The following is a 13,158-nucleotide window of genomic DNA, read 5'->3' as shown; positions in this document are numbered from 1 at the left end:
TGATTGGTGGAGTGCTGCAGGGATGGTTGTCCTTCTAGACAGTTCTCTCATCTCCACAGAGAAACTCTAGAGCTCCGTCAGAGTGATCATCGGGTTCTTGGTCACCTCCCTGACCAAGGTCCTTCTCCCCTGATGGCTCAGTTTGGCTGGGAGGTCAGCTCCAGGAAGAGTCTTGGTGGTTCCAAACTTCTTCCATTTAAGAATGATGGAGGTCACTGTGTTCTTGCGGGCCTTCAATGCTCCAGACATTTTCTGGTACCCTTCCCCAGATCTTACATAGACAGGTGTGTGCCGAAATAAGGTATTTCGTTTTTTTAAATTATTAACATTTTTTTTTTTTTTTTTTTTTAACTGTTCGCTTTGTCATTTTGGGGCATTGTTTGTAGATTGATGAGGGGTAAAAATGATTTAATCCATTTTAGAATAAGGCTGTAAGGCAATTCATGTGAAAAAGTGAAGGGGTCTGAATACTTTCCGAATGCACTGTACATTAAGCTTGATGTGATGTCTTCCCTGTTATTAACATGATCAGTGAAGGGTTAAATATTACACTGGAGAATGTGTTGATGACACACACCCACCCTCAGCAGCCTGTTTATTTGACATAAAGCAGCACATCTGCGAGAAAGTGTAGCGGTGTGTATAGAGCGATGTAACACTCATTTACTTTACCTTTGGGAAATGCCCTGAACCCTGATCCTGGCTGTCCTTTATATCACACTCCTTTAAACCTTGCGAGGTAGAAGCAGGAAGTAATGGTCACTTAATAAAACAGCAGCACCTGATGAACTACTACAGACGAGTAAAGGACGTCTCAGCCACATCCGATGTGGACTAGTTCTTGCTAAATCTGTCTTTATCATTGTTGAACAAAGTGCTCCTTGAATATAGCAGGAACCATTTAACCATTGATTCCTTATACAGTGATGCAACTCTGCCTTCACATAGTGTTCTTCTGCCTTCACATGGTGTCAATAAGCTTAATGCTTCTCAATAGAAAACAGGACAGAGAATCTAGACGAGGAAACAGCATGAAACATCACAAGGCTGCTAGTTTTTCAAAACAACATCACATCAAAAGGCTGCTAGTTTTACAAAACAACATCAAAACAACATCACATCAAAAGGCTGCTAGTTTTACAAAACAACATCAAAACAACATCACATCAAAAGGCTGCTAGTTTTACAAAACAACATCAAAACAACATCACATCAAAAGGCTGCTAGTTTTACAAAACAACATCAAAACAACATCACATCAAAACGCTGCCAGTTTTAAAAAAGAGAAACACCCCTTTTCCACTGAAATATCAGGCCAGTCTTTTGGATTATTTGACATGAATAGGATAATATAATTTCAGTCATGTTAATTAAATATTGCGCTTTGCAAAGTGGAGGTATAAAGCGTAGTTGATAAATGCATTATTGACTAAAGACAAACTAAAATCAGTTGAGAATATAACACTTCTACTCTACTCCTCTGTACATAATCAAAACGCTACAATAAATTACTAAATTTAACAGTAAATGATTATTGAACATAATACACAGTGGTTGATGGTGCCATGGGAACAGAGGAACAGACTCTCAGTAGTCTATAGGAGGTGGTTTATCCCAGACTGTGACATCATGGTTCATGGCAGTACAGGCCTGTCTAAAATAAACACACACACACACACACACACACACACACACACACACACACACACACACACACACACACACACTACCAGTCAACAGTTTGGACACACCTACTCATTCCAGGATTTTTCTTTATTTGTACTATTTTCTACATTGTAGAATATCAGTGAAGACATCAAAACTATGAAATAACACATGGAGTCATGTAGTAACCAAAAACAAATCAAAATATATTTGAGATTCTTCAAAGTAGCCACCCTTTGCCTTGATCACAGTGCCATCCGTTTTGTCACCAAAGCCCCATATAGTACCCACCACTGCGACCTGTATGCTCTCGTTGGCTGGCCCTCGCTACATATTCGTCGCCAAACCCACTGCCTCCAGGTCATCTATAAGTCTTTGCTAGGTAAAGCTCCGCCTTGTCTCAGCTCACTGGTCACCATAGCAGCACCCACCTGTAGCACGCGCTCCAGCAGGTATATTTCACTGGTCATCCCCAAAGCCAATTCCTCGTTGGGCCGCCTCTCCTTCCAGTTCTCTGCTGCCAATGACTGGAACCAACTGCAAAAATCACTGAAGCTGGAAACACTTATCTCCCTCACTAGCTTCAAGCACCAGCTGTCTGAGCAGCTCACAGATCACTGCATCTGTACATAGCCCATCTCTAAATATCCCACCCAGCTACCACATCCCCATACTGTTATTTTTTATTTATTTCTTCTCCTTTGCACCCCAGTATCTCTACTTGCACATCCATCACTCCAGTGTTTAATTTCTATATTGTAATTACTTCGCCACTATGGCCTATTTATTACCTACCTCCCAAGTCTTACCTCATTTGGACACACTGTATATAGACTTTTTCTATTGTATTATTGACCGTAGGTTTGTTTATTCCATGTGTAACTGTGTAACTGTATGTGTGGGAACCACACATGCAGAGATCATCCGTTCACCTACTCTGCATCTCACAAATACACAGCGGTTGGAACCAAAAGTCTCAAATTAGAACTCATCAGACCAAAGGACTGATTTTCACCGGTCAAATGTGCATTGCTCGTGTTTCTTGGCCCAACCAAGTCTCTTCTTCTTTTTGGTGTCCTTTAGTAGTGGTTTCTTTACAGCAAATGGACCATAAAGGCCTGATTCACTCCATCAAACAGTTGATGTTGAGATGTGTCTTTTACTTGAACTCTGTGAAGCATTTATTTGGGCTGCAATCTGAGGTGCAGTTAACTCTAATGAACTTATCCTCTGCAGCAGAGGTAACTCTGGGTCTTCCTTTCCTGTGGCGGTCCTCATGAGAGCCAGTTTCATCATAAAGCTGATGGTTTTTGCGACTGCTCTTGAAGAAACTTTCAAAGTTCTTGATTGACTGACCTTCATGTCTTAAAGTAATGATGGACTGTCATTTCTCTTTACTTATTTGAGCTGTTCTTGCCATAATATGGACTTGGTCTTTTACCAAATAGGGCTATCTCCTGTATACCAACCCTACCTTGTCACAACACAACTGATTGGTTCAAGTGCATTAAGAAGGCAAGAAATTCCACAAATGTACTTTTAACAAGGCTCACCTGTTAATTGAAATGCATTCCAGGTGACTACCTCGTGAAACTGGTTGAGAGAATGCCAAGAGTGTGCAAAGCCTCATCAAGGCAAAGGGTGGCTACTTTGAAGAATCTCAAATATAAAATACATTTTGATTTGTTTAACACTTTTTTGGTTACTACATGATTTCATGTGTTATTTCATAGTGTTGATGTCTTCAATATTATTCTCCAATGTAGAAAATAGTAAAATAAAGAAAAACCCTGGAATGAGTTTTATTTTTTTTATTTTATTTTACCGTTATTTTACCAGGTAAGTTGACTGAGAACACGTTCTCATTTGCAGCAACGACCTGGGGAATAGTTACAGGGGAGAAGAGGGGGATGAATGAGCCAATTGTAAACTGGGGATTATTAGGTGACCGTGATGGTTGAGGGCCAGATTGGGAATTTAGCCAGGACACCGGGGTTAACACCCCTACTCTTACGATAAGTGCCATGGGATCTTTAATGACCTCAGAGAGTCAGGACACCCGTTTAACGTCCCATCCGAAAGACGGCACCCTACACAGGGCAGTGTCCCCAATCACTGCCCTGGGGCATTGGGATATTTTTTAGACCAGAGGAAAGAGTGCCTCCTACTGGCCCTCCAACACCACTTCAAGCAGCATCTGGTCTCCCATCCAGGGACTGACCAGGACCAACCCTGCTTAGCTTCAGAAGCAAGCCAGCAGTGGTATGCTGCTGACTGTAGGTGTGTCCAAACTTTTGACTGGTATTGTATATACAGTATGTATATATACACACACAGAGTGCATTCGGAAAGTATTCAGACCCCTTCCCTTTTCCCACATTTTGTAATTAATTCTAAAATTGATTAAATAAAACAAAATCCTCAATCTACACACAATAACCCATAATGACATCACAATACCCCATAATGACATCACAATAACCCATAATGACAAAGCAAAAACAGGTTTTTAGTAAGTACTCAGACCCTTTGCTATGAGACTCGAAATTGATCTCAGGTGCATCATGTTTCCATTGATCATCCTTGAGATGTTTCTACAACTTGATTGGAGTCCACCTGTGGTAAATTTAATTCTGTGGTAAATTCAATTGATTGGACATGATTTGGAAAAGCACACACCTGTCTATATAAGGTCCCACAGTTGACAGTGCATGTCAGAGCAAAAACCAAGCCATGAGGTCGAAGGAATTGTCCGTAGAGCTCCGAGACAGGATTGTGTCGAGGCACAGATCTGGGGAAGGGTACCAAAAAATTTCTGGAGCATTGAAGGTCCCCCAAGACACAGTGGCCTCCATCATTATTAAATGGAAGTTTGGAACCACCAAGACTCTTCCTAGAGCTGGCTGCCCGGCCAAACTGAGCAATCGGGGGAGAAGGGCCTTGGTCAGGGAGGTGACCAAGGACCCGATGGTCACTCTGACAGAGCTCCAGAGAGTTCCTCTGTGAAGATGAGAGAACCTTCCAGAAGGACAACCTTCTCTGCAGCACTCCATAAATCAGGCCTTTATGGTAGAGTGGCCAGACGGATGCCACTCCTCAGTAAAAGGCACGGCAGACCGCTTGGAGGTTGCCAAGAGGCACCTAAAGGACTCTGACCATGAGAAACAAAATTGTCTGGTCTGATGAAACCAAGGTTGAACTCTTTTGCCTGAATGCCAAGCGTCACGTCTGGAGGAAATTTGGCACCATCCCTATGGTGAAGCATGGTGGTGGCAGCATCATGCTGTAGTGGTGTTTTTCAGGGGCAGGGACTGGGAGACTAGTGAGGATTGAGGGGAAAGATGAATGGAGCAAAGTACACAGAGATCCTTGATGAAAACTTGCTCAGGACCTCAGACTGGGGCTAAGGTTCACCTTCCAACAGGACAACGACCCTAAGCACACAGCCAAGACAACGTAGGAGTGGCTTCGGTACAAGTCTTTGAATGTGCTTAAGTGGCCCAGCCAGAGCCCGGACTTGAACCCGATCGAACATCTCTGGAGAGACCTGAAAATAGCTGTGACACTCCCCATCCAACCTGAAAGAGCTTGAGAGAATCTGCAGAGAAGATTGGGAGAAACTCCCCAAATACAGGTGTGCCAAGCTGGTAGCGTCATACCCAAGAAGACTCGAGGCTGTAATCACTGCCAAAGGTGCTACAACAAAGTACTGAGTAAAGGGTCTGAATATTTATGTAAATGTGATATTTCAGTACTTTTTTTTTTATACATTTGCAAACATTTCTTTTTTTTTTTTTTTTTTGCTTTGTCATTATGGGGTATTGTGATGTCATTATGGGGTATTGTGATGTCATTATGGGTTATGGTGTAGATTGATGAGGTGAAAAAACGATTTAATCCATTTTAGAAGAAGGCTGTAACGTAACAAACTGTGGACAAAGTCAGAACGCATTCGGAATTTCTATTTTGTATTTTTAATTGAACCTTTAACTTAATTACAATGACGGCCAAACGACGCTGGGACAATTGTGCACCGCCCGAATGCACCGTATATATATATATATGAACATAAACGCAACATGTAAAGTGTTGATCCCATGTTTCATGAGCTGAAATAAAAAGATCCCAGAAATGTTCCATACGCAGAAAAAGTGTATTTCTCTCATTTTATGCACAAATTTGTTTACATCCCTGTTAGTGAGCATTTCTCCTTTGCCAAGATAATCCATCCACCTGACAGGTGTGGCATATCAAGGAGCTGATTAAACAGCATGATCATTACGCATGTGCACCTTGTGCTGGGGACAATAAAAAGGCCACTCTAAATCTGCAGTTGTCGTCACACAACACAATGCCACAGATGTCTCATGTTGAGGGAGTGTGCAATTGTTCTGCTGACTGCAGGAATGTCCACCAGAGCTGTTGCCAGATAATTTAATTTTCATTTCTCTACTATGCTGCAGTGCGTCCAACCGGCCTCACAACCGCAGACCACGTATAACCATACCAGTTTAGGACATCCACATCCGGCTTTTTCACCTGCGGGATTGTCTGAGAACAGCCACCCAGACAGCTGATGAAACTGAAGAGTATTTCTGCCTGTAATAAAGCCCTTTTGTGGGGGAAAACTAATTATGATTGGCTAAGCCCGGCTCCCCAGTGGGTGGGCCTATGCCCTCCCATGCCCAACCTTGGCTGTGCCCATGCCCAGTCATGTGAAATCCATAGATTCTGATGTAATGAATTTATTTCAATTGACTGATTTCCTTATATGAATTGTAACCCAGTAAAATCATTGAAATTGTTTCATGTTGCGTTTATTTTAATTTGTTTATTTATTTAAGCTTTATTGAACTTTTTTTGGTGTATATATATGATCTGCCATGTGTTCTGGTAGGGCTCCATTAGACTCAGATCAGTGTTGAGATACAGCTAAACATTACAACCCCTCCAGTCTCGAGCTTTGCTGCCATCTAGTGGGGTACTGCCTGCTCCTCTCTGCTCCTCTCTGCTGCCCCTTAGTGGCCATGGGGTTCCACTGCAGTGAGGCCAGAGTGGTCAGGTCCATTATACACAGTTTGAGAAGTCATGTGCGTTTGGATCCCAGTGTCGCCCTCACAGGGCCATTCTCTGATCCAGGGGTCAGGGGTTACAGGCTTATCCTCTGCTCTAGCGGCAGGCTGTCCATTAGACACTTGAGCTGCTCCTCTCCCAGTTTAATCTTGTCCTCTAGTTTGCGCTGCTCAATAATGAGGGCCGACTTCATCTTGACAAAGTGTTGGTAGTCGGTCAGGCTCTCCTCTGGGAGGTAGGTGGCCAGGATGTTGTAGACCACTCTCTCCCGGCGGTCCAGGTTCTCCTTCAGCTCCTTGGCGTCCTCATGCTGCTGGATCAACAGCTTCCTCTTGTCTGTCAGGGTTCTCTGTGGAAGAGAGGGTGGGCATAACATGTATCTGTTAATGGATTAGAGCTGGGAGGGGAGATAACATGTATATGTTAATGAAGTAGAGCTGGAAGGGGAGATAACATGTATCTGTTAATGGAGTAGAGCTGGGAGGGGAGATAACATGTATCTGTTAATGAAGTAGAGCTGGGAGGGGAGATAACATGTATCTGTTAATGGAGTAGAGCTGGGAGGGGAGATAACATGTATCTGTTAATAGAGTAGAGCTGGGAGGGGAGATAACATGTATCTGTTAATAGAGTAGAGCTGGGAGGGGAGATAACATGTATCTGTTAATGGAATAGAGCTGGGAGGGGAGATAACATGTATCTGTTAATGGAGTAGAGCTGGGAGGGGAGATAACATGTATCTGTTAATGGAGTAGAGCTGGGAGGGGAGATAACATGTATCTGTTAATGGAGTAGAGCTGGGAGGGGAGATAACATGTATATGTTAATGAAGTAGAGCTGGGAGGGGAGATAACATGTATCTGTTAATGGAGTAGAGCTGGGAGGGGAGATAACATGTATCTGTTAATGGAGTAGAGCTGGGAGGGGAGATAACATGTATCTGTTAATGAAGTAGAGCTGGGAGGGGAGATAACATGTATCTGTTAATGAAGTAGAGCTGGAAGGGGAGATAACATGTATCTGTTAATAGAGTAGAGCTGGGAGGGGAGATAACATGTATCTGTTAATGAAGTAGAGCTGGAAGGGGAGATAACATGTATCTGTTAATAGAGTAGAGCTGGGAGGGGAGATAACATGTATCTGTTAATGAAGTAGAGCTGGGAGGGGAGATAACATGTATCTGTTAATGGAGTAGAGCTGGGAGGGGAGATAACATGTATCTGTTAATGGAGTAGAGCTGGGAGGGGAGATAACATGTATCTGTTAATGGAGTAGAGCTGGGAGGGGAGATAACATGTATCTGTTAATGAAGTAGAGCTGGGAGGGGAGATAACATGTATCTGTTAATGAAGTAGAGCTGGGAGGGGAGATAACATGTATCTGTTAATGAAGTAGAGCTGGGAGGGGAGATAACATGTATCTGTTAATGAAGTAGAGCTGGGAGGGGAGATAACATGTATCTGTTAATGAAGTAGAGCTGGGAGGGGAGATAACATGTATCTGTTAATGAAGTAGAGCTGGAAGGGGAGATAACATGTATCTGTTAATAGAGTAGAGCTGGGAGGGGAGATAACATGTATCTGTTAATGAAGTAGAGCTGGGAGGGGAGATAACATGTATCTGTTAATGAAGTAGAGCTGGGAGGGGAGATAACATGTATCTGTTAATGAAGTAGAGCTGGGAGGGGAGATAACATGTATCTGTTAATGGAGTAGAGCTGGTAGGGGAGATAACATGTACACTATATATATACAAAAGTATATGGACACCCCTTCAAATTAGTGGATTCGGCTATTTCAGCCACACCCATTGCTGACAAGTGTATCAAATCGGGCACACAGCCATTCCTTCTCCATAGACAAACATTGGCAGTAGAATGGCCTTACTGAATGAAGAGCTCAGTGACTTTCAACGTGGCATCGTCACAGGATGACACCTTTCCAACAAGTCAGTTTTCAAATTTCTGCCCTGCTAGAGCTGCCCCGGTCAACTGTAAGTGCTGTTATTGTGAAGTGGAAACCCACCCTCCCCTCCCCACTTCTAACCCACCCTCTCCAACTCTAACCCACCCTCTCCAACTCTAACCCACCCTCCCCAACTCTAACCCACCCTCTCCACTTCTAACCCACCCTCTCCAACTCTAACCCACCCTCCCCACTTCTAACCCACCCTCTCCAACTCTAACCCACCCTCTCCCCTCCCCAGCTCTCCTCTCCTCCCCACTTCTAACCCACCCTCTCCACTTCTAACCCACCCTCTCCAACTCTAACCCACCCTCTCCCCTCCCCAGCTCTCCTCTCCTCCCCTCTCCTAACCCACCCTCTCCACTTCTAACCCACCCTCTCCTAACCCACCCTCTCCAACTCTAACCCACCCTCTCCAACTCTAACCCACCCTCTCCAACTCTAACCCACCCTCTCCAACTCTAACCCACCCTCTCCAACTCTAACCCACCCTCTCCAACTCTAACCCACCCTCTCCAACTCTAACCCACCCTCTCCAAACTCTAACTCACCCTCTCCAAACTCTAACCCACCCTCTCCAAACTCTAACCCACCCTCTCCAAACTCTAACCCACCCTCTCCAACTCTAACCCACCCTCTCCAACTCTAACCCACCCTCTCCAACTCTAACCCACCCTCTCCCCTCCCCACTTCTAACCCACCCTCTCCAACTCTAACCCACCCTCTCCAACTCTAACCCACCCTCTCCAACTCTAACCCACCCTCTCCAACTCTAACCCACCCTCTCCAACTCTAACCCACCCTCTCCAACTCTAACCCACCCTCTCCAACTCTAACCCACCCTCTCCAACTCTAACCCACCCTCCCCAACTCTAACCCACCCTCCCCAACTCTAACCCACCCTCTCCAACTCTAACCCACCCTCCCCACTTCTAACCCACCCTCTCCAACTCTAACCCACCCTCTCCAACTCTAACCCACCCTCTCCAACTCTAACCCACCCTCCCCACTTCTAACCCACCCTCTCCAACTCTAACCCACCCTCTCCAACTCTAACCCACCCTCTCCAACTCTAACCCACCCTCCCCAACTCTAACCCACCCTCCCCAACTCTAACCCACCCTCCCCAACTCTAACCCACCCTCCCCAACTCTAACCCACCCTCCCCAACTCTAACCCAACCTCTCCACTTCTAACCCACCCTCTCCTAACCCACCCTCTCCAACTCTAACCCACCCTCTCCCCTCCCCACTTCTAACCCACCCTCTCCAAACTCTAACCCACCCTCTCCAACTCTAACCCACCCTCTCCAAACTCTAACCCACCCTCTCCAAACTCTAACCCACCCTCTCCAACTCTAACCCACCCTCTCCAACTCTAACCCACCCTCTCCAACTCTAACCCACCCTCTCCAACTCTAACCCACCCTCTCCCCTCCCCACTTCTAACCCACCCTCTCCAACTCTAACCCACCCTCTCCAACTCTAACCCACCCTCTCCAACTCTAACCCACCCTCTCCAACTAACCCACCCTCTCCAACTCTAACCCACCCTCTCCAACTCTAACCCACCCTCTCCACTTCTAACCCACCCTCTCCACTTCTAACCCACCCTCTCCAACTCTAACCCACCCTCTCCACTTCTAACCCACCCTCTCCAACTCTAACCCACCCTCTCCAACTCTAACCCACCCTCTCCACTTCTAACCCACCCTCTCCAACTCTAACCCACCCTCTCCAACTCTAACCCACCCTCTCCAACTCTAACCCACCCTCTCCAACTCTAACCCACCCTCTCCAACTCTAACCCACCCTCTCCAACTCTAACCCACCCTCCCCTCCCCAGCTCTCCTAACCCACCCTCTCCCCTCCCCAGCTCTCCTCTCCTCCCCACTTCTAACCCACCCTCTCCAAACTCTAACCCACCCTCTCCAACTCTAACCCACCCTCTCCAAACTCTAACCCACCCTCTCCAACTCTAACCCACCCTCTCCAACTCTAACCCACCCTCTCCAACTCTAACCCACCCTCTCCCCTCCCCACTTCTAACCCACCCTCTCCAACTCTAACCCACCCTCTCCAACTCTAACCCACCCTCTCCAACTCTAACCCACCCTCTCCAACTCTAACCCACCCTCTCCAACTCTAACCCACCCTCTCCAACTCTAACCCACCCTCCCCAACTCTAACCCACCCTCTCCACTTCTAACCCACCCTCTCCAACTCTAACCCACCCTCTCCACTTCTAACCCACCCTCTCCAACTCTAACCCACCCTCTCCACTTCTAACCCACCCTCTCCAACTCTAACCCACCCTCTCCACTTCTAACCCACCCTCTCCACTTCTAACCCACCCTCTCCACTTCTAACCCACCCTCTCCAACTCTAACCCACCCTCTCCAACTCTAACCCACCCTCTCCAACTCTAACCCACCCTCTCCAACTCTAACCCACCCTCTCCAACTCTAACCCACCCTCTCCAACTCTAACCCACCCTCTCCAACTCTAACCCACCCTCCCCTCCCCTCTCCTAACCCACCCTCTCCCCTCCCCAGCTCTCCTCTCCTCCCCACTTCTAACCCACCCTCTCCAACTCTAACCCACCCTCTCCAACTCTAACCCACCCTCTCCAACTCTAACCCACCCTCTCCACTTCTAACCCACCCTCTCCAACTCTAACCCACCCTCTCCAACTCTAACCCACCCTCCCCAACTCTAACCCACCCTCTCCAACTCTAACCCACCCTCTCCAACTCTAACCCACCCTCTCCACTTCTAACCCACCCTCTCCAACTCTAACCCACCCTCTCCACTTCTAACCCACCCTCTCCAACTCTAACCCACCCTCTCCACTTCTAACCCACCCTCTCCAACTCTAACCCACCCTCTCCAACTCTAACCCACCCTCTCCAACTCTAACCCACCCTCTCCAACTCTAACCCACCCTCTCCAACTCTAACCCACCCTCTCCAACTCTAACCCACCCTCCCCTCTCCTAACCCACCCTCTCCCCTCCCCAGCTCTCCTCTCCTCCCCACTTCTAACCCACCCTCTCCAACTCTAACCCACCCTCTCCAACTCTAACCCACCCTCTCCAACTCTAACCCACCCTCTCCAACTCTAACCCACCCTCTCCAACTCTAACCCACCCTCTCCACTTCTAACCCACCCTCTCCAACTCTAACCCACCCTCTCCAACTCTAACCCACCCTCTCCAACTCTAACCCACCCTCTCCAACTCTAACCCACCCTCTCCAACTCTAACCCACCCTCTCCAACTCTAACCCACCCTCCCCTCTCCTAACCCACCCTCCCCTCTCCTAACCCACCCTCTCCCCTCCCCAGCTCTCCTCTCCTCCCCACTTCTAACCCACCCTCTCCAACTCTAACCCACCCTCTCCAACTCTAACTCACCCTCTCCAACTCTAACCCACCCTCTCCAACTCTAACCCACCCTCTCCAACTCTAACCCACCCTCTCCAACTCTAACCCACCCTCTCCAACTCTAACCCACCCTCTCCAACTCTAACCCACCCTCTCCAACTCTAACCCACCCTCTCCACTTCTAACCCACCCTCTCCAACTCTAACCCACCCTCCCCACTTCTAACCCACCCTCTCCAACTCTAACCCACCCTCTCCAACTCTAACCCACCCTCTCCACTTCTAACCCACCCTCTCCAACTCTAACCCACCCTCTCCAACTCTAACCCACCCTCTCCAACTCTAACCCACCCTCTCCAACTCTAACCCACCCTCCCCTCCCCTCTCCTAACCCACCCTCTCCCCTCCCCAGCTCTCCTCTCCTCCCCACTTCTAACCCACCCTCTCCAACTCTAACCCACCCTCTCCACTTCTAACCCACCCTCTCCAACTCTAACCCACCCTCTCCCCTCCCCACTTCTAACCCACCCTCTCCAACTCTAACCCACCCTCTCCAACTCTAACCCACCCTCTCCAACTCTAACCCACCCTCTCCAACTCTAACCCACCCTCTCCAACTCTAACCCACCCTCTCCAACTCTAACCCACCCTCTCCAACTCTAACCCACCCTCTCCAACTCTAACCCACCCTCCCCTCTCCTAACCCACCCTCCCCTCTCCTAACCCACCCTCTCCCCTCCCCAGCTCTCCTCTCCTCCCCACTTCTAACCCACCCTCTCCAACTCTAACCCACCCTCTCCAACTCTAACTCACCCTCTCCAACTCTAACCCACCCTCTCCAACTCTAACCCACCCTCTCCAACTCTAACCCACCCTCTCCAACTCTAACCCACCCTCTCCAACTCTAACCCACCCTCTCCAACTCTAACCCACCCTCTCCAACTCTAACCCACCCTCTCCAACTCTAACCCACCCTCTCCACTTCTAACCCACCCTCTCCAACTCTAACCCACCCTCCCCACTTCTAACCCACCCTCTCCAACTCTAACCCACCCTCTCCAACTCTAACCCACC

At 47.5% G+C, this 13,158-nt stretch overlaps 1 protein-coding gene across 5 annotated transcripts in view; it reads right to left on the bottom strand.

The window, feature by feature from the left end:
- Positions 1-563: 563 nt before the first annotated feature.
- LOC129869502 (protein Shroom2-like) overlaps positions 564-13,158 on the bottom strand; it is a 132,398-nt gene continuing 119,803 nt past the window's right edge. For all 5 annotated transcript variants that reach the window (XM_055943963.1, XM_055943967.1, XM_055943965.1 and 2 more), the window contains one exon: positions 564-7,087. In XM_055943963.1, the coding sequence (XP_055799938.1) occupies positions 6,815-7,087 (273 nt within the window). In that variant the 3' untranslated portion in view covers positions 564-6,814. The remainder of the gene's footprint in view (positions 7,088-13,158) is intronic.

The sequence above is a fragment of the Salvelinus fontinalis genome, chromosome 14 (genome assembly GCF_029448725.1).
Source record: "Salvelinus fontinalis isolate EN_2023a chromosome 14, ASM2944872v1, whole genome shotgun sequence".
Taxonomy (NCBI): domain Eukaryota; kingdom Metazoa; phylum Chordata; class Actinopteri; order Salmoniformes; family Salmonidae; genus Salvelinus; species Salvelinus fontinalis.
The sequence above is the reverse complement of the archived record's forward strand: the minus strand, read 5'-3'. Positions and strand labels throughout refer to the sequence as shown.